Here is a 23,671-nt window from a genome sequence, read left to right on the forward strand (position 1 = left end):
ATGCTGTATTGAAGAAGACTTGAAACTAGAGATTGAGACATAAACTCATGTTTACAATGTTTACTGAGGTAATAAATCAAGAGAGAAGTAGAGTCATTTTCTATAGATTTCTATACAACCAGGACAAAATATGTACATCATCCCAAGAACCAGAACTGTTTTTGGTGAAAGCTATCGAGACATTTTAAACTACATGATTTGATAAGCATGCAAGATTTTAAATGCAGGATTAAGGATCATTTGAGTGCTGGAGTGTCCTGACGCTGAATGACAGCTGTTTGGTTTGTTTGAAGTCTGTCGTCTCTTATTTTAAGTTGTTTTTATGTTTGTTTTTAACCTTTTGCTGTTTTGCTTTTTTAAAATCTGTTTTTGTGTCTTTATGTGGCACTATGCTGGCTAAATAAAGGTCCAATTATTGATTTATTATTGTGAGTTTATTCATGCACCAACAGAGCAGGTTCTCACTTGTAAACTACAGGTGTCATCAACAATGTGTTTCAAACACAAAAAAACTTCTTCCAGGTTTTGAATCTTTTGCAACTGAAATCCTTGATAGTTTGCATCTTTACTCATAAACATATAAAAGCCAACAGGGCAGCACACGGTGGGTTTTCTCTCCGCAGCAAGAAAAGTATTCCCAACATAAACAAAGGGAACATGAAATCGAGCACTCAGCTGCTGGAGCTCTGCAGCAGAACTAACTCTGTTCGTCATGATGTTTCCTGCCTGCTGTGTCTGGAACAGCAGATGTGCAGATGTGCAGCTGCAGCAGAGAGCGACCTCGCTCCTCTCCTCGTGTTCAGACTCTAATCCCTCTGCATGTTCCAGCTCACATCCAGTGAAAAAACAAAAAACCATGACCCAGTCAGCATCTGGAGGAGTCAAAGTGCACGCTGTCAGCGACGATGACTGCATCATTTCCACTTTTTCCTCTTCATAACATGTGTCATTTGCTGATGATGATTGATTGCCGTTCATGTGACACCAAGGATTATCAGAGAGGTTTCATAATGCATCGGTCTGGATTAACCGTCTCCAGCGCTGTCATTCGGATTCAACCTTTGTGGCTCATTCATTTAAAAAAAAAAAGTTGCTCTGGTGTCCGAAGAAGACACAAATACATTTTTAAAAACTGCCATAAAAATATAATATGATCGTATTTTACACTTCTACTCAGTTACATCTTTAACCAACATCTGTCCTGATCATAATAACCAGATATTCATTCATTTTTAGAATTTGAAGCCTTTAAATGTCAGTTTGTTACATGATGCCATTGTTGTTATGAACAAACACGAACATCTGGGTATATCTGGGTACTCAATGCGAGGGGGATGTTTTTCACTCTGTGGTTTGTATACATTGCATGAAACACTGCTGTGCTCCATAATACAGCAGCGATGCCCCTAGTGGACACCAGCATGTACTAAACATGAGAAAACGTCTAAATCGGGTAGAAAAAAAAACTAAAGTACAATTTTGAAGCCGGGGCTCTGAATTAAAAGCCTGATATGACAGAATAAATAAGTATATACTGTCATAGCCATGGGATCAAACATCGTGGTTTTAATGGGTTTCAATGAGTGTCTGTATTTTAGCTACACAGGTTATCACAGACTTATTATCGGAGCTAAGGTTGAACTTCCAAAATTCAATAAAAAGATACTCCCTTGCCAAAATGTGCCTTTTGCATTAACACGGCCAAAACTAACAAAATATGTGAAAGCCAAAAATGTCCCTGTGAGGTAACAGAGTAAAATCGCTTCTTTTTAAGATTTCGTAAGATGCTGCACAGTTCACTCCCCGCAGAGCGCTTGTTTTTTTAAAGATATTAAACTCTCATTGAGCATGAACATGATGGATCCTTATATTCTGAAATATGCTTATTCGGCCCCACAAGACAGGATAGTTGGAATCGAACAATCTAGCACGATTGGCTGCCAAGGGAATGTCATTGACCTCAAACTTATCATTCATACTTCAAATGGCGGGTTGGGCTTATAAAGTATTTGCCTTTTCACAAGGACTGTTACAATATAACAGGGAAAGCGTAACATTATGGCATTTACATATTCAGTTTGAGATTTTATGATTCTGTTAATGATGTGGAGTAAAAGCAACATTATATAATACAACAATGACAAAACAAAGTGAAACATAAACTGCTTGAGAAAATGTATAAAAGCACTTAGCATGATTCCAATTTTTCTTACATTTAAACAAAAAGTGATACTGGTCTTGCAGACAATTGTCAATGCAACTATTGTAGACCCTCTTTCTGGTGCGATATGTCCGAATAAAGAAACAGAAAAGATTTAGAGCTCTAAAAACGTCAGCGTGTCAGAGGAAGAGTGTTTCTGTCCCGGGGATGTTTGCGTTGTTGTGGTCTCTGGGAATAATTAGCTGAGAGGATGTAATAGGTTTGTCCGTGTGTGTGTGTGTGTGTGTGTGTGTGTGTACCAGGCCTCTTGGGTGGAGTTTCTCCTGCTCATATCTTGGAGATAGATCTTCCCCAGCGCCAGACGCTGGTGCCAGCGAGTCCGGACCTGGAGACGAGACAACAGGGAGAGAGATGGGGAAAGGATGTGTTGACAAACCCTGCAGGAGCCTTCAGCTGTTTTCGGGCTGAGACGGGTCGAGGGATGTTCAGAGTTTGTCTCAGTCTCTCAGCCGTGAAGCCCCAGCTGGTTGTTTGTTCATTTTCACAGCGTGAAGCCGAGTCTCCCTGCAGCGGTCCTCCCCTCGATCAGACACACCGTGACCTGGCCTCTGATCTCACACCGGCAACCAACCCGAAAAACAAATGAGGAGCAGGAGACAAGCAATGTCCCCCCCCATGTGAACTTACACAGGGGAACATCTGGGATGTTTTAGTGCTCATAGTTTCCCCTTGGCTGTATTATATGTGGAGTAAAAAGGCTGATGAATAACTCCGGTTTTCTATAGCTTACACCAAAAATAAGTTATAAACATGTTAAAATACTGACAATATCTAAATGCTGCTTACGTAAGGCAGGAATAAAAATCAACAACATCCTCTGAGGTATTAGTTTTAGAGGTATTGGGTTATAAACCAAAGCATTGGAGGAATTAGAAGTTATTAAAACACATCCTGAGAGAAACAAAAAGGTCTGCATCAAATTTCATGACAATCCATCCAGCGGCTGTCAAAACCTTTTTACCTATGACCACAAAAGTATCCCTTGTGGTGGCGCTAGAGGAAACATCAGAGGAATCTCCAAAGTCACTGGGATGCATCCTCTGGGGAACATCAATGTCTGGATCAAAGTCCACGTTAAGCAACGCGATGGCTGCTGAGGTATTTCCAACTGGAGCAAATCAAGCGGTGGGCCGACCGAAATTCTCCTCCCTTGAGCCTATGCTGCAATACCGGGACGAACGATCATTTCAATAACATGGAGGCTAAATGTCATCAGTGACAGTAGCAGCAGGAGGCCAGCCATATTGGTTGGTGGACTATGGTTTAGAAGCGTCCGTTTTGAAATTTGGCACTTTATGGTCATCTTACTTTTTGACCGTTGCCATCTTGTTTTTTTGCAACCAGCAGCACCAAAGGGGGTGGAGCTAAGTACAACCGAAAGCTGTATAAGATATTTTTGGGTGACCAAAATTTGACAATTGACTTTTCTGATCTGAATACAAGCTGTGAAAGGGTTAAAGTTTTAAGACAAAAACACGGACGACCCACAGACCGGACAACGCCATTGAGCTACCTGTCAATCACCGTGTAGCCCCGCCCTAAAGCATCCCCTGCTTTATGGTCTGTGTGACTCTAAATGGACCATAATGTACTAAATGAACATCATGCTGCATTGAAGAAGACTTGAAACTAGAGATTGAGACATAAACTCATGTTTACAATGTTTACTGAGGTAATAATACACATTTCCATACCACATGACGATGTTAAATTGAGTATTTTCTGCCAGATTCTTCTCATACCATTTCTAAATTAACAATTATTTCACATCCTAAAGAAATAAATCTCTGCATGACTCTTTAAAATGCACATCTGTGACATTTAAACTGCAGTGGATCCAATCCAACAACAGCAACATCTGGTTCATCTCTGTCAGTTGAATAGCCCTCTACATTTGTGAACTTAGGCTTCCTCCAGTCATGGTAAGAACAGTTCTGGTTTCATTCCACCATTCTTGTTCTTTTAACTGGAAATCAACCCAGCGTCCTTTACTGGGCCAAAGGGGGGGGGGGCGGGGGAAGGGTATCTAGTTCAGTGTGAAGTGGCCTGCAGGTCAGAGGGCACTCGAGAGGAGGGAGGTGATGTGGTGAACGTGATCCTTCGTCTCCTGTTTGAGTTACTGCAGAGACGCTCAGCGAGGAGGTGCTGTGACCCGACCAGGAGGCAGCTGAGAGGAGCTCCTGCTGTCTGAAGCTGCAGACTCAACCAACTGACTTTTATACAGTCTTTCTTTTTACGTGTGAAAATACAACAAACATTTACTTCTTTTAGAGTCCCATAAAGGACTTGGCTGTTCAACATTTCATCATATCTAATGTGTTAGACTATATCTGGTCCGACCATATCACATAGGAAGCCAGATATCGAACCCCTTTTAGGTGTCAAACTGCTCTATCAGTCCCACTTTCCTTCTCTCTCTGATGATGACCTCATCTTATACATGCAGCAGCAGAAGAAGAAGAAGGCAGGAGGAGGGTGGGGTCTCACCTCTCGGACGGCGGTGACGGACGGGGCCGAGGATCTTGCAGATCCGATTGAGGCCCAAAGAGAGCCCTTTCCTTCCTGAGCGGCGGACTGTTTGTGTTGGAGTGTTCTGCGTCTCTTCTTCTGGGTGTGGGAACCTGCTCCTCCCAGAGTTCATGGCTTCCTCTTCGTCGCAGGGCCGGCCACCAGCCTGCATGTGTTTTCATTCAGAGGATCGTATACTGGCCTTTAAAACCCGGCAGTGTATCCGCCTTCATTCCCTGTGTTTTTATATGTGCACAGTGTTAAATGATGAAGATAAATATGGATGTTGATACATAAAAAAATCGTGAATAGTATGATTTGTATGTAATGCATTGATGGAGCTGCTTGAACATTGTTCACTGTTTAATATAAATGTTTTTTTAACGAGGGTTGTTGGCTGATAGCTGCACTGCATCATGTTTATAACTCAGAATAAACGAGAGGCTTGATAGAAATCAAGAAATAATAGAAGTTTGAATGCAAAAAGGTTCATGATGGTAAAACAGCTGAAGAGTTTACGTTCCCTAAAACAAGAAAATGCATTCATTACAGAAGAAATATCATCCATCCATTATCTTTAACTCCTTACCCTGTTTAGAGTCATCAATAAACTATTAAATACAATTCGACCGTTTATCAAATGAAATAATAAAAAAGATAATAATGAATAACAGGAATACAGTACTATACAGTAACCCATGTTTTTACAGTGACGTTACTGTAATATACAATAAAAGTAAAATACGGTTCCTGTACTGTAAACTTGAATTACAGTGTCACCAGTAAGTTACCGTAACAACCACTGAAATATCTAACAGTGTACTCGTACACTCTCAGAACACGTAGAGGAAAAAACAAGACAAAACTCTTTTCAAACATTTATACATATATTTACATTATAATTCAGTTTAGATGTTTTTTCAATGCAAATTATTCTCTTTTCGCTCGTAAATTCCAGAAGAATAAATTTGCCAAATTGATGACATACGCTGTGTGTGTGTGGGTGTTTTTCCTTCCAGCTTTGTCTCGGTTTGAATCAAATGTCTGCAGCTCATATTCACAGCCAGTCTGAAGCAGCAGGGAGCTGTAAACGGACTCCTCGCCATTGTCCCGTGTACGTCATCGCAACAGCTCCTTCCCAGAGCGACGCTCAGAGGAATGTCCACAGCACCCCGAGACCTCATCCAAACACACCTCCCCCACCGGGGCCCTCAGTGACGCTGGTTACACTCACTCTGGAGGATGAAGGGGGGGGGGGGGGCTGGGGCTGGTTCTCTTGTGGACGGGGATCCGGAGTGGCGACCTGCTGCTTTTATGGGGCCCACGACATGCAGAAAGCAGAACATGAGCTATATGCCCACGCTGCCACTGTCTCAGAGGTGATGTCAGCTCTGACATGCTCACTGTGTCAAAGGGTTAGTTCAGATATTTGTGAGTGGGGCTGTGTGAGGTTCTCTTCATAGTCAGGTTACCTGCAGTAGATAGAGGTCTACACTGACCCAGTTTAAGGGACCGCCTGGACTTTCAGGAGGACACCACGGGACTACAATGTTTCTCTGTATCTGCTGCATGTGTCCCTAAACAATCATGCTTTAGCTTCAACAAGCCTGTAAGTCGGTGGAATGTCAACCTATTTCAGCAACGTATCCTCACACAACTTCCGTCTTCAAAGGAAACTGCTCAGTTCGGGTTTAGGTAACACAACTACTTGTCTAGGTGTTGAAAAATAAAATAGTTGTTTGGGTTAACGGAAGTGCCGTTACTGAAGTACGTTAATCACGTGACAAATAAATCAACGTTGACTTGTCGTTTCACAATGGAGGATTGAACAACGGTGTCCTGGCTTCTGGACTTCTGTCACTTTTGGTTGCAAAAAAAACAAGATGGCAACGGGGAGAAACCAAAATGGCGGCAGCCAAAACAAAGATGGTGACAGCCAAGATTTCAAAATGGCAACGGCCAAAATGCGGAATTTGATGCTTCAAAACGTCAGTCCACCAACCAATGGGCGACGTCACAGTGACTACATCCACATACGAAGTAACATTCATTGATTGTTTTAAAAATGATTTTACCAACAGCAAAACCAAATGGTTCAGTCTGTACAATTATTTGTTTATATTGACACTTTCGTTGTTGAATCCTTTGATGTCGTAAGAAAATTACCAAGAAAGCAGGAATATTTATCATAAAAAAATCACAGATTCAGTTTATTTCAACGATTGTCAAAGTAATTGAGAGTTCACACCCACGAGCGGTGTGCTAAGAAATCGCTGAGATGGCACATTAGCTTTCTATTAAATTGCTTTTAATCTTTTTCCTTTCTTGTACCGTTCCGATTGTTTCCCCGGTGACCCGTCACCTCGTAATTAAACCCAGAGGTGTGGTACTGTCAAAACTCATCCTTTGTTACATTCTCCTCCTCGAGAGCACAGAAGACATTTTACACATCTCTAATTTACAGATGACAGTTTTTAACCTCCTGCATTTGTTAAAAACAACACATTGAGTGGTTAGAAAGTGATTTCACATGTTTACAGACAAGAACATGAAAGGAAGATTTCTTTTGTACATTTAAGCTGTTGCACATCACAGTTTCCATCCCTTTTATTGAGAGCGACGCCACATCTGAATCCTCTTTTCACGGCCTGAAGATTGTGGTCGACAGAGAAGGAAGAAGAACGCAAAAAAACACAAGAGAACAAAAGGAAAGTTAACACCCTGATGTCACTCCCGTCATGCATCGAGAATGATGAGGTCAATATGCGTGAGGAGAGAAAATCGAATCAAATCAAACTCTCTTTACAGGCTGTTTGTTTGGCTTTTCCACCGCACTGTGATTGGCATCATCTCCTCTGACGCACATGCGTTGCAAAAGACGGGAACATTGCACACATGACTCATGTGTCGGCCTCCCCACTGTACAAGAGTGATGAGATACTGTAGTACTCAGAGGCATCGGCAAATAAAAAGCCTGTTTTTATAAAGTATAAATTAAATTCGAGATGGATTTCCTGTTTGTTAATCAAAGATAAGCACCTACTCTGCTCGCCTGTTACATAAATGTGTGACTGGAGCACGTAAAGCAGCTGAACACTGTCAGTGGTCAGCTATGATGTTGAATTATCCATTTTTGTCGTGTTCCTCTGCAAGTCTTTTCTTTTTAACATGACTGTTAAAACGCGTTGAACGCGGTGTCTTCTGGTTCAAAGTCCTGTTTGTTGGACCCATGCACTTCCTCTTTCTTTGTCTTTTTGGATATTGTAAGGTACCTCACATGCTCTGACTTTTGCTTAGTCACGTCAATGCATTCATTTCCTAATTGACTTTACATTGACATTATTTTCGTGCTGAGCAACACGATAAAAATTGATACATTTGTGTCCATGTACATCCCATGTCCCATTTTTGTGACTATTTCACAAAACTGCCACACTGGGCTGTAAATAGGTGATGTCTTTCAGATGAACGTCAGCAGTGACTTCGTCATTGCCCCTCGTCTTCCACTGAAGCAGGAATGAACATCACATGTAGGCGTGAGAACAATCACAGCATGTTCTTGTAATAACTGGGAGCAGATCTCAGAGGGGCTCCGATCAGGACTCGCTTCCTAACGACGGCCCCCCCAAGACGGAGAGGAACATTTTTTTACTCGTCAGAAATCTTGTGCAATGTTTCAGCCACTGTGTGAAAGAACGGGGGAAACACAAGTACCATTTTACAATGTAGAGCATGTGTCCACGCACAAGGTACTGGAACTTAATCCTTCCACTTCAGTCAGGAGGACACATCAGCATAGAAGGCTTACGGAATGTATACATGAAGTAGAAGCAGTGACAAAGCAACAAATAATGGGTTTAAATGTTCAGAATAAGATTTTTCTGTGTTTTCATCAATTCAAGAAACCCATAAAGTCAAGAAAGTGGTCAATCGCTGTTTTCAAGGACAAACGTGGCAAATACAAACCGTTTTTTCCTCCGTGTGTAAATAAAGTAAATCATTTGAATGGCGCAGAGAGGAAATGAGAAGGTGTGTGTCTGACGTGCCCAGTGTCATGGGAAGTATCGTCTTCACAGCTCTTGGTTTCCTTTGCATCTGAACAGCTGAGCAGCTTCGTGGAGCTGAAAACGTTCCTGCCTGCAGCCTCGTAAACCTCCAACTCACTCCATAAACTCTTTCCAGGTTCCTCTTCACACAGTGTACGCACAGAGGTCTGCTACGGGGGACTTGAAATCATGATCTTAAGATTGAGATCAGCCCAGTCGTGTTTTGTATGATTCATCTGATAAATGAGAAACACGCCCACGTCTGTTTCCAAGCATGAAGCCCCTCCCTTCACAATATTAAATCAGCCGGGTTTTTTTCGGTTACAAAAAAAGTAATTTGACCAACAAAGCTGCTGGTCTACCGCTACCTCGGTCGGTTTGTTTGTTTGTGTTGTTGTGTGACTGTGGTGAATCCGAACTATGTCATCAAAACACCAAAGTGTGCCGCAGTACAATGTGACAGGAAGCCTCTTGGATTTTGTAATACGTTCATGTAAAGCTTTGAAGTAGAATGTTTTTTGTATTGGAGATGACACCATAGTCCTGTTGAAGTGGGAATAGTTGTAAAAATGGGAGGAACTGGTCAGGAAGAGCTTTCTCTGTATTATGTGGTGGAATGAGGGCGAACCGAGCCGGCGGCACCTCCGGGACGGTAGGCAGCCAACACTCCGAGAACCACTGGCAGCACATGAAAGAATCACAGAGACGGCATATCGTTGGTGTTGGTGACCGCCGATGTCACTGTCAAACACTGCTGGCCCTTGCTATGTTGAAAGAAGAGGTTTAGAAATCTTACATGAATGCCAATGGGGTTTTTTTTGTCCATTTGTTGGCTTCAGGCGTCAAAGCGCTTCTAACAAACGTTCGCTAGTAGCACGGCCTCAGGGATGGCAGTGTTGGAGGGCGGGTCGGTTCGCCACTGAATAAACAATTATCGGTTGGGTTATCTTGAAAGATTCATGTCCCCCTTGAGGTTCCTTGTAATCACACGTAGACTGTATGCAGTATGGATGTAGTCTGAGTGATGTCACCAATAGGTTTCGAAACAGCCATTGTGAAGCTCGAAGTGACCAAGATGGCTCCGGCCGGCGCCATCTTGGTATTTTGGAACCAAATATTTGATGCTAAATATCTAAACGTCTACTGAATGGATTGCCATAACATTTTGTTCATGGTCCTCTGAGGATGAATCCTTATGACTTTAGTTATCCTCCGACTTTTCCTTTTGCGTCACCAGCAAATATGATCAAATTGGTTGCAATGAAATTTGGTAAACACATTCATGATCTCCTCAGGATGAATTGTGATAACTTCCCCTGATTTTTCTTTTTGCGCCACCATCAGCATGCGGACATCAGCATTGACATTAGCATTTAGCTCAGAGCACCATTGCGACAAAGTACAGCCCCACGGGACGTCTGACCATTGCAGTAAAACACTAAAAATAAACTTAATTTGAATAATTGACCTTTGCATTTAACCCTTAATCCGAAGCATTTCAGGAGCAGTGAGCTACACTCTGAAGCGATTTGGGGTTCAGCGTTTTGCTCAAGGACACTTCAACATGCAGACAGCTGGAGCTGGGAAACAAACCGCCAACCCTGTAGTTAAAGCACGAACCGCTATACCACTGAGCTACAGCCGCCTTCAGGAATGACCAGAGAGGAAAATCGAACAAAACAAAACTCTTGTTGATCCTGGAACAAACTGAACCTTTTTCATATGAACCAGTGATATTAGAATCTGATGAAAAAGGATTTCTAAAACCGCCGCCTCCGTCCCCCGACACCTAAAAGGTTTATCTTTGTTCTCAGAATACACGAGAGTTCAGGGCCTTTTTGCGTGGAACAGATCTTATCAACAAATTCATTCCGACCCGCAGCAACGGGGCTCTGTCGAGTAATGTTAACAGTCAGCCGACCTGAAGGCTCCTCCGCGCTCCAGGTTGTTCTGGAAAGAATGAACGAATGTCACTTCAGTGCAGTCGACCGGCGGGGTGGCTGTCAGGTCGGGTCTGCTTCAGCCTGTTTTAGGAGACAGCGGGTTCCCTGGCAACGCTGAGCTCATTATCTTTAAGTGTGTTGAATTTGGACAATGTGAGATCGGTTGTGTTGCAGTCTGGAATTTCAGACTTCAGGCTTGATCCTTTGTTGAAAGAGGCGGAAAGTAAAGTTATGTTGAGTACTTTTTCCATTTTAAGAGACTCTCTATTCATACAGAGGGAATTACTGTCTTTTCTTTGTCTTTTCTGTCCTTTCCTTATATCTCAGTCTCATTCTCTCGTTCCCTAATTTGCTTTCCGCTTCCTTCTTTTCGGACACTTTTCCTGTATTCCTTGATTTCTTTCTTTCCTTCCCATGTTTCCAAAACTCTTTTCTTTTTCTCCTGTTCTACTTTCTTTGCTTCCTTACGTTTGGCTACCATTCATTATTCTTTTCTTTCTTTCTCCTCTTCCTTGATTTATTTCCTTCTTTCTTCCTTCTTTCCTCCTTTTATCCCCTTACTCTTTTTTTTCCTTGATTACATTCTTTTCTTCTTCCCTTTCCTATGGACCCTTATTTAAGTTATTCATTCCCTCCTTTTGTCCTATCTTTCATCATTTATCCTCCTAATCGAATTTGCAAACCCACAAAACTGCACACAAGTTTTTCTCCCACCGATGAAAAGGAAACTCAATAAGTTAATTTACTTTTTAATCTGCAAGACTACTACGAATCCGTGCTACTTAATTCGTACATGTCCCTTGCAATAGAGTATTTCTCTGTTGTGTTGTAAGTAATTCCACTTAGAGGACTTGAGTTCTTCTTGCTGTTTATTGATAAACCGACCCGGCAGCGTGGCACAGAGTGGAATGACGACCACGCGAGGCACAGAAAGTGACGCACAGAGTCCCTGCAGGAGGTGCCAGCAGTGTGTAAAGAGGCTGGTGGAGAGAGCACCTGTCAAACTTCATATCAAGTCACCCGCTTTCTTTCCAGCTTCAGTGTGCCTATATCTCTCTAACCTGACAGGCAGGCAGTAGAGGCCTCACCGACGGGTCGTGTGTCCCATGAATGTGTTCATGTGATCCGATCTCCGTACAGCCTATAGCTGATGGTGTGTCAGAGGTTCTCCTCTGACGCAAGGAAACCATTTAGTTGTCGTGTCTGGTGTCACGGGGGACGCACAGCAACGCAAATGCTGCTTATAAATACTTCCACGTCCAGGCTATTTTAAACCTCACCGGGTCAAACAGGAGAGTTCAACTTCCTTTTACCACAGACAATTTAAAATGTTTAATTATCTGGAGGACCCAGCAGAGAAATGAGCGGATGCTCATTTAGACGATTTACCAACTGGTGAAATAAATGATGCAATACGATGATGTGGAAATAGATGGTTAAAGGGCCAGTTCACCTTAACTAAGACAAATAACTTAATAATGGTTTAGTCTAGCTTTGCAGCAAGCTTTGATTTGGAGGGTTAAAGCTGATTCTTGACATTTAAATTTGAAAAATAAAGTTGTTGTCACATGATTTAAGTGTAGAATTTTAGCAGTTGTTATCTTGAAGATGTGGCTAAAAGCTCCAAAAAGATTTAAGGATGTGATCAGACTGCCAGCACAAATTCATTCTTGAGCACATCCAGATTCATTTTAATAAGTCTGGACGGCAAAAAAATCCAAACCACATTTAGAGGCGACTGAAATAAGATTTCATTCAAAAATTCTACAGAATCGTACAGTCTGAACGCTCTGGTTGTTCAAATCGGATGTCAAAGTGTGGAAGTACTGACTAGGAAGTGCAATTCAAGGCTTTGCTTAACACATTCAGTTTGACAATTTTAAATAATGGCTTGTATATTTGTGAAGACTCAGGCACACCCATGTGCGTCATGAGAGAAATAAACATTTCCTTCAATTCAGCACTGAAAGCAAAGAGCTGACTGTTGAAATAATAACTCATCCCTTCTCCAAAACATACCTCGCCTCAAACGCTGTCAACTCATCAAGAGTCAGGTTTCCTATGAACATTAAAAGCCTCACTGATCCAGATTCAGTATCAGAGTGTATGTCGGCCATCAATGATAACAATACATTTCCGTCGAGATGATTCAAAAACAAGTTTTGTCTTCTCATCATTTGTCCACCTGAGTGTATTTTTCAACTTTAAAAAGTTCCCCTCAACATAAACATTGAAACTCATCGTTCAAACTGTGAAACGATGACATGTTTGTGTATCAATCAGTTTATTAAACCTCTGGTCACAGCTAATACATGCAAATGATTACATCGAAACAAAACATATGCTACATTAAGTATTTATTTACCGTATGGAGGTACACTTGATAATAAACGATCATCACCCAAAACAATATTCATTTTGATGTCCAAAATTTGTCCAAAATAACCAAATCTACTCATAATTCAACCCAGTCACCAGGGAAAATGTCGGCATTGTACGTTTCTGCAAACAGAATTTGGTCAAAGCGAGTGACAACAAGTACAACAAGCGTCCGTTATTGAAGGTTATGTGGTATAATAAAAGAGTACAAGAAGAGAGAAAGTCCACTCCGGACGGGTTGGAGGAGTGGTAGGTGGGTCAAAGAAACACAGGACTTTCACCAAGGAGACAGCAGTTTGTGTCCCGTGTAAAACAAATAGTCAACGCTGCTTACCTAACATCACGTAAAAAAGAACAGTTACCTATTGATGTTGTTCCGGGTGTTACATTGCGTTGACTTTACAATGTTACAGTGTTTTGTTACATTATTGCATTACATTGTTGGAGTTATGTTACATTGCAACGTTACGTTGTTGCGTTACGTTGTTGCGTTACGTTGTTGCGTTACGTTGTTGCGTTACGTTGTTGCGTTACGTTATGTTGTTGCGTTACATTGTTTCGTTACGTTGTTCCGTTACGTTGTTCCGTTACGTTGTTCCGTTACGTTGTTCCGTTACGTTGTTCCGTTACGTTGTTCCGTCTCGTTATTACGTTACGTTACGTTGCGTTGCGTTATGTTGTTGCGTTACATTGTTTCGTTACATTGTTTTACGTTGGTTTAGAAACGTCAACATTCAACGTACCCAACAAACTCAACATTTTCTGTGCCGACTGGGTTGCACAATTCTGGATGAATCACTTGGGCTACACTATGAGTTAATAGACGTTTAATATTGAATACGACGATTATGATAATCAAAGTGCTTGAAGAGAATATATATTTAAGGTTAAATACTCTCTTGAACGTCATGTGCCATCTAATCTGATATGCTGACCAGAATATATTGGCAGATTTTAAAGAAAATCCTCATATTGAGTACCATACTTTCATAACAGGCAATTCCTAATCAATTCCCGTGAGACGATCGCTGAGGCTTCACAACCCGATATGTCCAAGATGAAGTGTGGTAAATGAGGCATGAATCATTGTCCCTGTGTCTTTCAGTTTCCTTCTGCTCTCCTGGGCCTTTCAAACCACAATCCCTCCCATTACAATCAAAACTGACACATCCAACAGCAGATTAATGGGAGACTTCCTCAACATCGCTTCGCACAGTGGTAATTCATCTTAATTGTGATAGAGTCCCGCTGGCTGCGTTCCCAGCTCGCCAGATGCTCGGCATCTGTTTGACAAATAAATCCCACACAAAGTTTTCAAAGTATCTGGGCCTTGAGAGTCTGCGGTCAAAGCTTTTACAGGTCGGAAATCGAACACATGTTGGACAACGTCTGTCTGCAGCTGGTTCTCCAAATCTCAGAAAACCAGGACGTGTGGTCCAAACTGCCGGTTCAAGTAAAAATACTCCTCTGGTTTGCGACCAGGGTGGTTTGGCTCTCCCGTCGCCTCTCCTTCTTCCTCTCCAGTCTCAACCTCCAGCAGACGACGCTGGACGCTAGGAGCACCAGGCCGGCCGAGAGGAGCACCAGGCCGAAGTAGGAGATGGTGGATCCGTGCGAGTTGAAGCTGTAAGCCACGGCGGTGACCACGATGCCGGCGATGAGGACCACCACGCCGAAGGGGACGGTGCAGCGGTAGCAGGACAGCTCCGCCCCGCCGGTGGCGGCGGTCAGCTGCACTTCGTTGACCAGGGGGATCTTTACCACGGCGGCTGCCGGGCGCTCGCTGTTGTTGGCCTTCTCTGGTGTCGCTGGCGTTCTCATGGCGTCCTCATTGGCTTCTTCTGGCATTGCAGGATCGCGGAGCCTTCCGTTAACCCAACCTCAGACGGTTCCCCGTCGACGACCTCCTTTCCTCTGCTAGGGTCTCCCGGTCTATGTGGAGGAAGAAACCAAACTTGTTGCTCAACCCTGGACACACAGAGACTTTTCCTGCAGACGCCTTCAATTCAGCACCACATTTCACAATTTCGACAGCGCTTTCTGACCGCTTCCACACGCTGCTTTAAAGTAACCTCTTTGCACAATCCCAGCCGCTGCCTGACCCAGTCGGGGGAGTTGTGTCTGAATGACGCAGGACCGCTCGGCCCCACACGAGCCGACACATTCCCTGGAGAGCGCAGGATATGACATTACAAACGGCCCCGTGAAATGCGAGGAGCTTCGAAATCACCAGCAATTTCACAAGCACCCCCCCCCCCCCCCCCCCCAACTCATGTCTGACTCTGAGTGACAATAAATGAGAAGCGCAGCATCATTGTCCATCATTGTCAGGGTTTTCATGAAAAAAAAACAGCATGTCTCTGTTGTAGAATTGCAAAAGATCATTCTGACATGCTCCAGACCAGTGGTTCCCAAACTGTGGACCAGGCCCCTTCAGGGGTCATGGCTGTGTACTGCTGTGGTAATGTATTACGTACACTGTAAATGATTTCACTGTAGATTCACAGTAAATCACTGGCTACCAGTTGCAGTACTTTCACAGTAAGGCATTGTGTCATTTTCACAGTAAATTACTGTGTGAAATAACAGGTTTACCAGCTATGCCAGTGTATTACTGTGATTTAGCAGTATGCTGCTGTAGAATAACTGTAATTAACATGTTTAGCCGTAGGCTGCCGGCTGAAATCTGAGGGTTTAAGCAACCCGGGGGAAAACAGATTACACACTTTTTAATTTAGTTTTTAATTGGTTGATTCCACCAGGAGTGTAGATAACAACAATAATATATAACCAATTCATTGTTTAGTTATTTCTCCAAAAAACACCAAACATTCTGTTTCCAGCTCATCAAGAGTTGATGCTTTTCTTTGTTACATTGGATTGAATATATAACTGAATCTCTTTGCGTTTTGGACTGTTGGTCAAATAACACAAACTATTTTAGTACCTGTGTTGTGGAGAATTTATAGTGTAGTTTACTGACAAAATGATGACTGATCAATGAAAATAATGCTAGTTGTGCCCTGATTTAAACCTGTGTTTCAGAAGAATGGTGCAAGATGTTTACAAAGACAGATGAATATTTAGTCGATTATTTCTGAATGTTCTCAAATCTTTGCTCGAAAAACAATTTAAACAAACATCTGAGAAATAAACCTTTTGTGTCAACTGCTCAAAGTTGATCGTCACTTATTCCCTTCACTTTGGAGAATGTGAAAAAGCATCTGTGGGGGGAAAAGGTCCAATATGTGAAGTCAAATCATTGTGATTAAAAAGAGGGTTGAAGTAAGTTACACTGTTTCTTCAGCTCATTTTACTGTAAACGTGTGCATGTTGCACGTTTAGGATACTTTAACTGAAGTTATTATTTTAAAGAATCCTCTAAATTCCCATCATATTAATCCGCACCAGCATTCATCTAAAGCGAGTGTATACAGGGCCTGGTTCCAGCTGCACTGAGTGAATACCTTTAAACCCAAACTGCAGCTTGTTCTTTGCAGCGACGTGTTTCCATGAAGCTCCGTGCAGAAGACGGAAGGTCAGTTCCCTCACAGCCGTGCTCCATGTCGCACAGTCTCCCGGATCATCCTCTGCTGCAGGGAAACTATCAAATATTCACTCACACTCATCTCATTGGAAGTGGATGTTGTTTTCTTCTTCGTGGAAGTACGAACAGCGTCTCTCTCCGGGCTGGAGTCTGACGAGCAGAGTTCCTCTGTGCAGGCTGCTGCTGGTCGGACTGACATCCCCATCCAGAGCAACTATTTCAAGTATCGATGACTGGAGCATGGAGTTCACAGCAATAAGGAGCATATATAACTTCCGGCGATGCTTTTCAAAATAAATGCTGCAATGAATATCAGTTAATTTCTGTTACTGTATAGATGGAACGACACTGACACTGGATCTAAATTATATTATATTATATTATATTATATGATATTATATCTCATGAAAGGCACAATTTAACAATGTATTATTATTATTATTATGTGGAGAGAACTTTGACAACACACAAAAGAAGAAAAAAAAATGCAGCAAAATAAAAAATAAAAAGAAACACCAACATGACGCCTGTAAATCCCCACTGTATTACAGAGTGAATACACAACATAATGCCAGTTTCTAATCTGGTTAAAGGGTTAATCCAGCGGCTCAGTATAAGGTTTGTGGACTCACAGATTGAGAAAGACAAAACAAACGCTGTACCAATGACTGAAAGCAATGGAGGTGTCTCATTCTCAGAAGTCATCAGTCCAGTCAACAGAGCGCACAGTTTACAGCTTCAGCCCGCTGAGCTCAGTGCAGCAGCATTATGTGTGGAGTTGCTCTTTAACCTGAATATCCTCACTGATTGAGCAACTTCGACCACGGTGGAAACAGTTGGAGAAATGTGACCTCCGAAAAATGTTGAACAAATGTGAGGAAAAATGGACTTGCTGTCAAACTCACTTCATGACAGATGTTTTAGTTTTTCATTGGGTTTCCATGCTGACCTGTCCCAGTGTGTGACACTCTCAGAAATCATTCCTGTTACATGATTACATAAATGTCCCACAACAGCCGTTGATTTGCAGTGGAAGACGCACACACCTCTTCCACACACTGTGAATACATTGGCACTGTGCTCGTCTCTCCTTTCTGTTTTTATCTCTGTTGCATAACAGCGATTATCGCACATACAAATGTGATTTGGGATTTCTCCGTCATCTCCTTCCCTAATCACAGTAAACATGATTTTAAATAATATTCAGATTGATGATAACATACTGCTCAGGCTATCTTCATGTAACAGTAAGAATGATGGATGTGGCTCCAGGAGTGGGTGTGGTTTGTGTTCAGATGTCGTGTTTCTACACTTACAAACAAAACTGTAATGTTCTACTTTGCAAATATGTACAAGAATGCTTCCAGTTATGCATATCTGTATAATAGGTACATTATGCTATATTATGGATTATGAGACAAAGAATAAGTGTAGTACTGTAGTATAACCTCAAATAATACAATATAACATAGTATGAAGTTTATATAACATATAATATGATGTTAATATTATATATGACATGTTATCATGTGGTCTGACATATAATAAGAATTATAATTCTTAGTAGTTTAGTGCTCACATCAACTACATACTCTTTTATTTTGAAAGCAGTGACCGGAAGCGTGGTTGTCCTGTGCCAGAGGTGTGAAGAGAGCAGCCGTCATGTCGCCGCACTTTACAGATGAGGAGTTCCAGAGCGCGTGGAGGGAGCTGGATGAGCCGCAGCTGGAGGGCGGATGGGAGCTGTTCGTGGAGACGATGGGGGTCACCATCTATCGGCTCTATGACAAGGTAGAAACAACACGCACAACCGCTGCCTTCACTACAGGAGCACGCGATGCAGGAGTGCGGGTCGCTTTGGGGTTTCCTCTGCAGAGTCTGCAGCATCTTTCTCAGCAAAAAATAATGCGAGATTGTCATCTTTAATGTGATTCAACAATCTGTTGAAAACATGAATAAACACAGCAGCAGTGATTTCCAAGCGGTCAACGTGGGAAGTATCCGGAAATTAAGAGCGAGAGCAGTTGGACCGGCTTTACCGGTTCCCACCAAACTCCGTGTACAAATCTGCCCATTTAATGTTGCTGCGCCTTTTTGCGCATAAACATGCGTCCTCAAACCTGATTAAATACATTTCCGAAGTCAGAAAGAACCCTCCTTCAACTCGGCGCACACCTAGCACATCAAGTCTGACTCGATGGAAGGTAAAGAAAAGAAAAGAAGTCAAAATGAATTAAATATTAACTTCAAACTGCAGACACGAATTATCTACATTCTCCTAACTTACTGTCTATTCTCGGTGATGGAAAAAAAGAAAAATAGGGAGATCATAAGAATTTTGATTGTGGGAACTTTACCCCCCAAAAGTGTTAAAAAAAAGTTTAATTCATGATAAAACATGGAAGTTTTGAATATGATATTTTATTTGTAGTTAAATAGACTTTATTAAGAGTCTTGTGTAGGTAATTCCAGCGTCTTAATTGAATTACTATTATGAGAACTATTTAGTGAATATCTTTTTCATATTTGGTTTAAACGTTAAGAAGACACTGCTTGAGGGTATACCGTGTGTGTATCTGGTGACCTTTGAGGTTATGCTGTCTGATGCCAAAGGGAAAACAAGACGGCCTTAAACTGATCTTTCTGTGAATGGAGTTTGGTGTGACTTTTACTTTCTCTTCAACGAGACACACGGAAGCAGTGACGGTGAGCGTGTCGGGTTTAGTGCAGTGAAGCGAAGCGTCCGTACCTGTCCAGCACACAGAGAGCGGCTGTGACGCCGACTGGCTCTCGTCCCAGATGGTCTGTGTTTTTAGGGCTTGGTTGCCGTACTGTGGGCGTGGCATGCAGTCTGCTTTTTCTACAGAGAGAACTTTCATGTGCTGTTTTCAGGAAACTCGTCTTTATGAGTACAAAGTCTTTGGCTCGCTGGCCAGCTGCACTGCAGAGCTGTGTGCAGATGTCTACATGGACCTGGCGTATCGGAAACATTGGGATAAATATGTGAAAGGTAAAAAACAACAACAAACAAACAGCAACTCATCCAAATCCACTTCCCCTCATCTCTCCTGCATCATGATTAGTCTTCACATTAGTTCTGTATAAGTCGCTGATATTCACCATAAATAACCTTTTCATTGTCAAATATATTTCATGTGGATCACGAGTAACTGCACTGAACCACTTTAGGCTGCTAAACTTTGCATAACTGGGCGCTGGGCAGTATTCCAAGTGTGTCTGCCTTCAGCTCTTCCAACAGAAATCTTTCATTTCCTTTCCTTGAGATGAAAAACAACACACAGCATGTTTACGTGCATCTGTATCCATCCACCTGCATATATCTGATGTTTAGCTGCTTTTCTGTTTCATGTTTTTTCTGATTTGTTATTTAGAGCTCTATGAGAAGGACTTCAGTGGACAGACTGCGATCTACTGGGAAGTAAAATACCCATTGCTTCTGTCAAACAGAGACGTATCCTTCTGGTCCGCACAAATCCATTTTCACCGGCAGACATGTGAGCACCGAGCACGGCCTGTAAGTCAGAGGACATCCGAGCGTCTTCCCTAACAGCCGCGCCTCAGTACGTGTACGTGAGGGCGCGCAGAGACCTGGACGTTGACGGCAGGAGGATCAGCGTGATCCTGGCCAGGAGTGCGGCGGAGATAGCGTGTGCAGAGGCCGGCGGCGTGCTGCGGGTCAAAGACTACAAGCAGAGCGTCGCCCTGGAGAGCGACGGAGGCGGTGGGACCAAAGGTGACGCGTGAAAGATGGAATGTGATGACACCACTGCATGAATCAATGTCCTGTTGTGATGGACGTAGTAGCTCATCAGTATCAGCGGATCAAAAATATGAATACAACTCATAAAGAATGTATTTAAATTATCAGCAAAGATGTCAAACAGCTGTGGGTTCCAGTGAACGTTTGACTTTTATAATTATGAAGTCAATGTTTGGATAGGGCTGGGCAATACGGCAATACGTTTATATTGTAATATAGATTTTTATGTTTTTTTTCCAAATGAATAAACAATCAAAAAACAATTGATTGCTTCACAAAAGAAATAATGAGCTGCCGCCCCGATATCAACACTGAACATGTGTTTCCTTTGCAGTCTTCATGAATTACTTCGATAACCCCGGGGGCAGCATCCCTGCCTGGCTGGTGAACTGGGCAGCGGGGGTGAGTGCTCGCATGTTTGTTTCACTCTAACCGTCGTTTTCCTGCAATAAATACAACGATGATGCAGTAAACCCTCACCGCTTTAAAGCTGAATGACCCTTTTAGCAGCTTCAGGGGCTCTGGCTTCGCTGACCACTTACAAACGGGTCACATGTGAACCTAAAAGTGTCGGTGAAACAGCAGATTTCAATGTAGTAACGGCTAGAAACGTTCACATACATGTGGAAGTGGTGAAGAAACAATTTCCTTCCGGCACTGACGTTTTGAATCTTCCAAAAATGTGCACATGTTCCTGGTTGACCTGCTGAAACAGACTTTTGATGAGGGTCTTTAAAAGAGGGCGGGGGACGGGTTCACTCTCGGGTCCTCGCAGAGCTCCGTCCCTCCGGCCTGCTTTGTGGTTTTCCATCGTTATTCTCAGCAGATGTGTGTTGCGAGGCTGACGTCAGCGCGCCCCTCTCTCCTGGCGTCTCCGGCCTGGGTGGGTCGTCTTGGCACATGTGTTCACGATGGATGCTCTTTTGTGCGTTTGTCTTCAACAGACTGGGGTTCCGGGGTTCTTATCGGACATGCAGAAGGCCTGCAGCAAATACAGCGACTACTGCCAGAATAAATGAACTCGGCTGACTGAACGGCTCATGTTTAACTCAATCAATTATTGATGGTATCCTTGATGCTGTGTGATCAAATTTGACTTGTCTGTGCGGTGTGGATGGCTGCTACTCGTCCTTGTAGCACGCTGTTGACTCGGGCATGATGCGCATGACCGGCCACCTCGTAGGCTGGTGTGGAATCGATTTGGTTTCATTGTACTGTATTAATCAACACTCTTTTTCTGTGCAATCGCTGTACGCTTCGGTGCCTCCAGGATTTAGGGGCTTTCATTCATCCTTTTTAAAAATATTGATACAAAATACTCAAAAGTATTCTTACTTTGGGGCCTATGCTGTGGAACGATCATGAGTTCAAATTGCAGCTTGTTGCATAAGATTTCAACATTTGACCTTGTTTTAAACTAGTTTACTGTACATGTTAAAATGTACGGAAGCTCTGAGGCGCAAGTGAGAACTTTAAGTCTGATTTAAATAATTGTCCCTCCTGTGTTTATGAATTAAGAACACAGGAGAGACCAAACAAAAGAGGTTTTGCCAGGATAAGTTTTCTAAGTTTACTTTATTTCGTCTTTTCGTCTGTGAAACAGTTGGTTTGTCAGGTGCATTTTAAAGTGTTTGTTGTTGTAATACTCACTTCAGTCACTAGAGGTTGAAGTGCACCTTTAATACGTGTTGGAAATAGTCATGAAAGCATTCGTGTTTTCTTCCAGTTGAGTTTTATTTACATAACTTGCAAACACGCAATATATGAACCTCGTGTTTGGAGTTAATGGAGAAATTAAAAGTCACCTGGAAGAAAACATTGATGTTTTTAGTTCTATTTAGAACATGGGCTAGTGGTGCACCACAGCCTCTTGTGGCCAAAATGAGTATTACAACATCAAACACTGAGAAAAAATATCCTGAATTTCACCTATTTTCACAAATGGAAACAAAAGTTAATCAGTAAAAATATAAAATGTCCCCATCTGTGTCTCACAGGATTGTTTCAAAGCACTTTATAAAAGATTGTCCTGATTATCCTGTTCGCCATCAACACCGTGAAGAGAACTGTTTACATCAGACTGAGAACGTCGATCAGCAGTATTCTTTTCTTCCATTTCCCCCTCAGGGCTTCCGTAGGAATGAGAGAAATATAACATAATTAGATTTATTCTGCAATATGTTGTGGTCACTGGAATCTTCCCGCTGTCTGCACTTCACTGGATTCAATTCATTCATTTTAATGAAGTGAAAATGACAAATCTGTACTCGGGGAGGAATGTTGCCCTTTGAGCTTCTTGTGATTCATTTTCATGCGTTCATTACTTGTGCAAAGCTCACGTTATGATACTCTATGCTGATTCATTATGGGTGCAAATGTATTGATTCAGACTGTGCTGCTGTTGATTCTGGTGAATGTGGTTTAATCTGGATATGAAAAGCCTATTACTGTGTAATATTGCTGTGTATGAAATGAATAAACTAATTTTAAATTCAGCACTGTAATGTCATGTTGTCACACAGATATGCTACCATGGTATCCCCAGGAAACACTCATAACAATCATTATTATGAGTGAATAAAGTATCCGTCTGTCTGTCACATACAAAGCAGATCTCTGAAGCAGGAAAAGAAATGTATTTTTGTTGGACTTCTTCATAAATACTGTAATCTTGTAGTTCATGTGCTCAGTGTCGTAGTCTCAGAACAACTCACACTCAACTCTTTCCACAATAATGTGGAACACCTGGCCCTCCCGGCCTCACCAACACAATTACCCCGATTTAATATTTCACTTTAATAAACTGCTGAAGCCGAAACCGCATCTATGAGAAACACTGACTGTTTAACATCAACTTATGCTGTTATCATACTACATATTTAGACAGTCGGCTAGAAAACCTTTTAATTGGGCTAGTTATTAACTGGCGCCTTGTCTTCGCGCGCATGCGCATGTAAAGACAGCCCCCTCTGCGTGCGCGAGCACTTCGAGGCACGACTATCCTGACCAGGTGTGCTGCTGCAGGTAACAATGCAAATGCAGCGTGTTTCATGTTTAGTTACATTATTTATACTATTTCTAACGTTTGCCAGCTGCCCTGGCTGCTCTGCATGCCTGCGGCTGTTGGAGACAGAAATATTCGCATTAATAAGAGATAATGTGTGTGTGGGGGGGATGCTAATGGGACAGGCTAGCTTTAGCAGCTCTAAATGACAAACAGGTGTGCAAAGCCATAGGCAGCTAATG

At 42.4% G+C, this 23,671-nt stretch overlaps 2 protein-coding genes across 3 annotated transcripts; one reads left to right on the forward strand and one right to left on the reverse strand.

Moving 5' to 3' along the window:
* Window positions 1–13,058: 13,058 nt before the first annotated feature.
* Window positions 13,059–16,841, reverse strand: tmem100a (transmembrane protein 100a). Of its 2 annotated transcripts, none has more exons than XM_079281898.1 (2): window positions 16,721–16,841; window positions 13,059–15,029 (listed from the first exon to the last, which is right to left on the reverse strand). In XM_079281898.1, exon 2 carries the CDS (start codon window positions 14,943–14,945, stop codon window positions 14,547–14,549), a length of 399 nt encoding a protein of 132 aa, XP_079138024.1. In that variant the 5' UTR covers window positions 14,946–15,029; window positions 16,721–16,841; the 3' UTR covers window positions 13,059–14,546. The 2 variants fall into 2 exon arrangements, with proteins under 2 accessions (XP_079138024.1, XP_079138023.1); XM_079281897.1 differs by having other exon boundaries at window positions 16,565–16,835.
* A 1,458-nt stretch (window positions 16,842–18,299) lies between these two features.
* pctp (phosphatidylcholine transfer protein) lies at window positions 18,300–22,823 on the forward strand. The gene is made up of 6 exons (XM_079282621.1): window positions 18,300–18,435; window positions 19,537–19,654; window positions 20,037–20,116; window positions 20,227–20,398; window positions 20,760–20,827; window positions 21,370–22,823. Exons 1-6 carry the CDS (start codon window positions 18,307–18,309, stop codon window positions 21,442–21,444), a joined length of 642 nt encoding a protein of 213 aa, XP_079138747.1. The 5' UTR covers window positions 18,300–18,306; the 3' UTR covers window positions 21,445–22,823.
* Window positions 22,824–23,671: the final 848 nt, after the last annotated feature.

Source organism: Melanostigma gelatinosum, assembly GCF_949748355.1.
Source record: "Melanostigma gelatinosum genome assembly, chromosome: 13".
Classification (NCBI taxonomy): Eukaryota; Metazoa; Chordata; class Actinopteri; order Perciformes; family Zoarcidae; genus Melanostigma; species Melanostigma gelatinosum.

Coding starts and splice junctions, on each gene's coding strand:
- tmem100a (XM_079281898.1), bottom strand. CDS start 14,945: ATGCCAGAAGAAGCCAATGAGGACGCCATGAGAACGCCAGCGACACCA.
- pctp (XM_079282621.1), top strand. CDS start 18,307: ATGTCGCCGCACTTTACAGATGAGGAGTTCCAGAGCGCGTGGAGGGAG. Junction 18,436..19,536: donor TCTATCGGCTCTATGACAAG/GTAGAAACAACA, acceptor TGCTGTTTTCAG/GAAACTCGTCTTTATGAGTA. Junction 20,399..20,759: donor CGGAGGCGGTGGGACCAAAG/GTGACGCGTGAA, acceptor TTTCCTTTGCAG/TCTTCATGAATTACTTCGAT.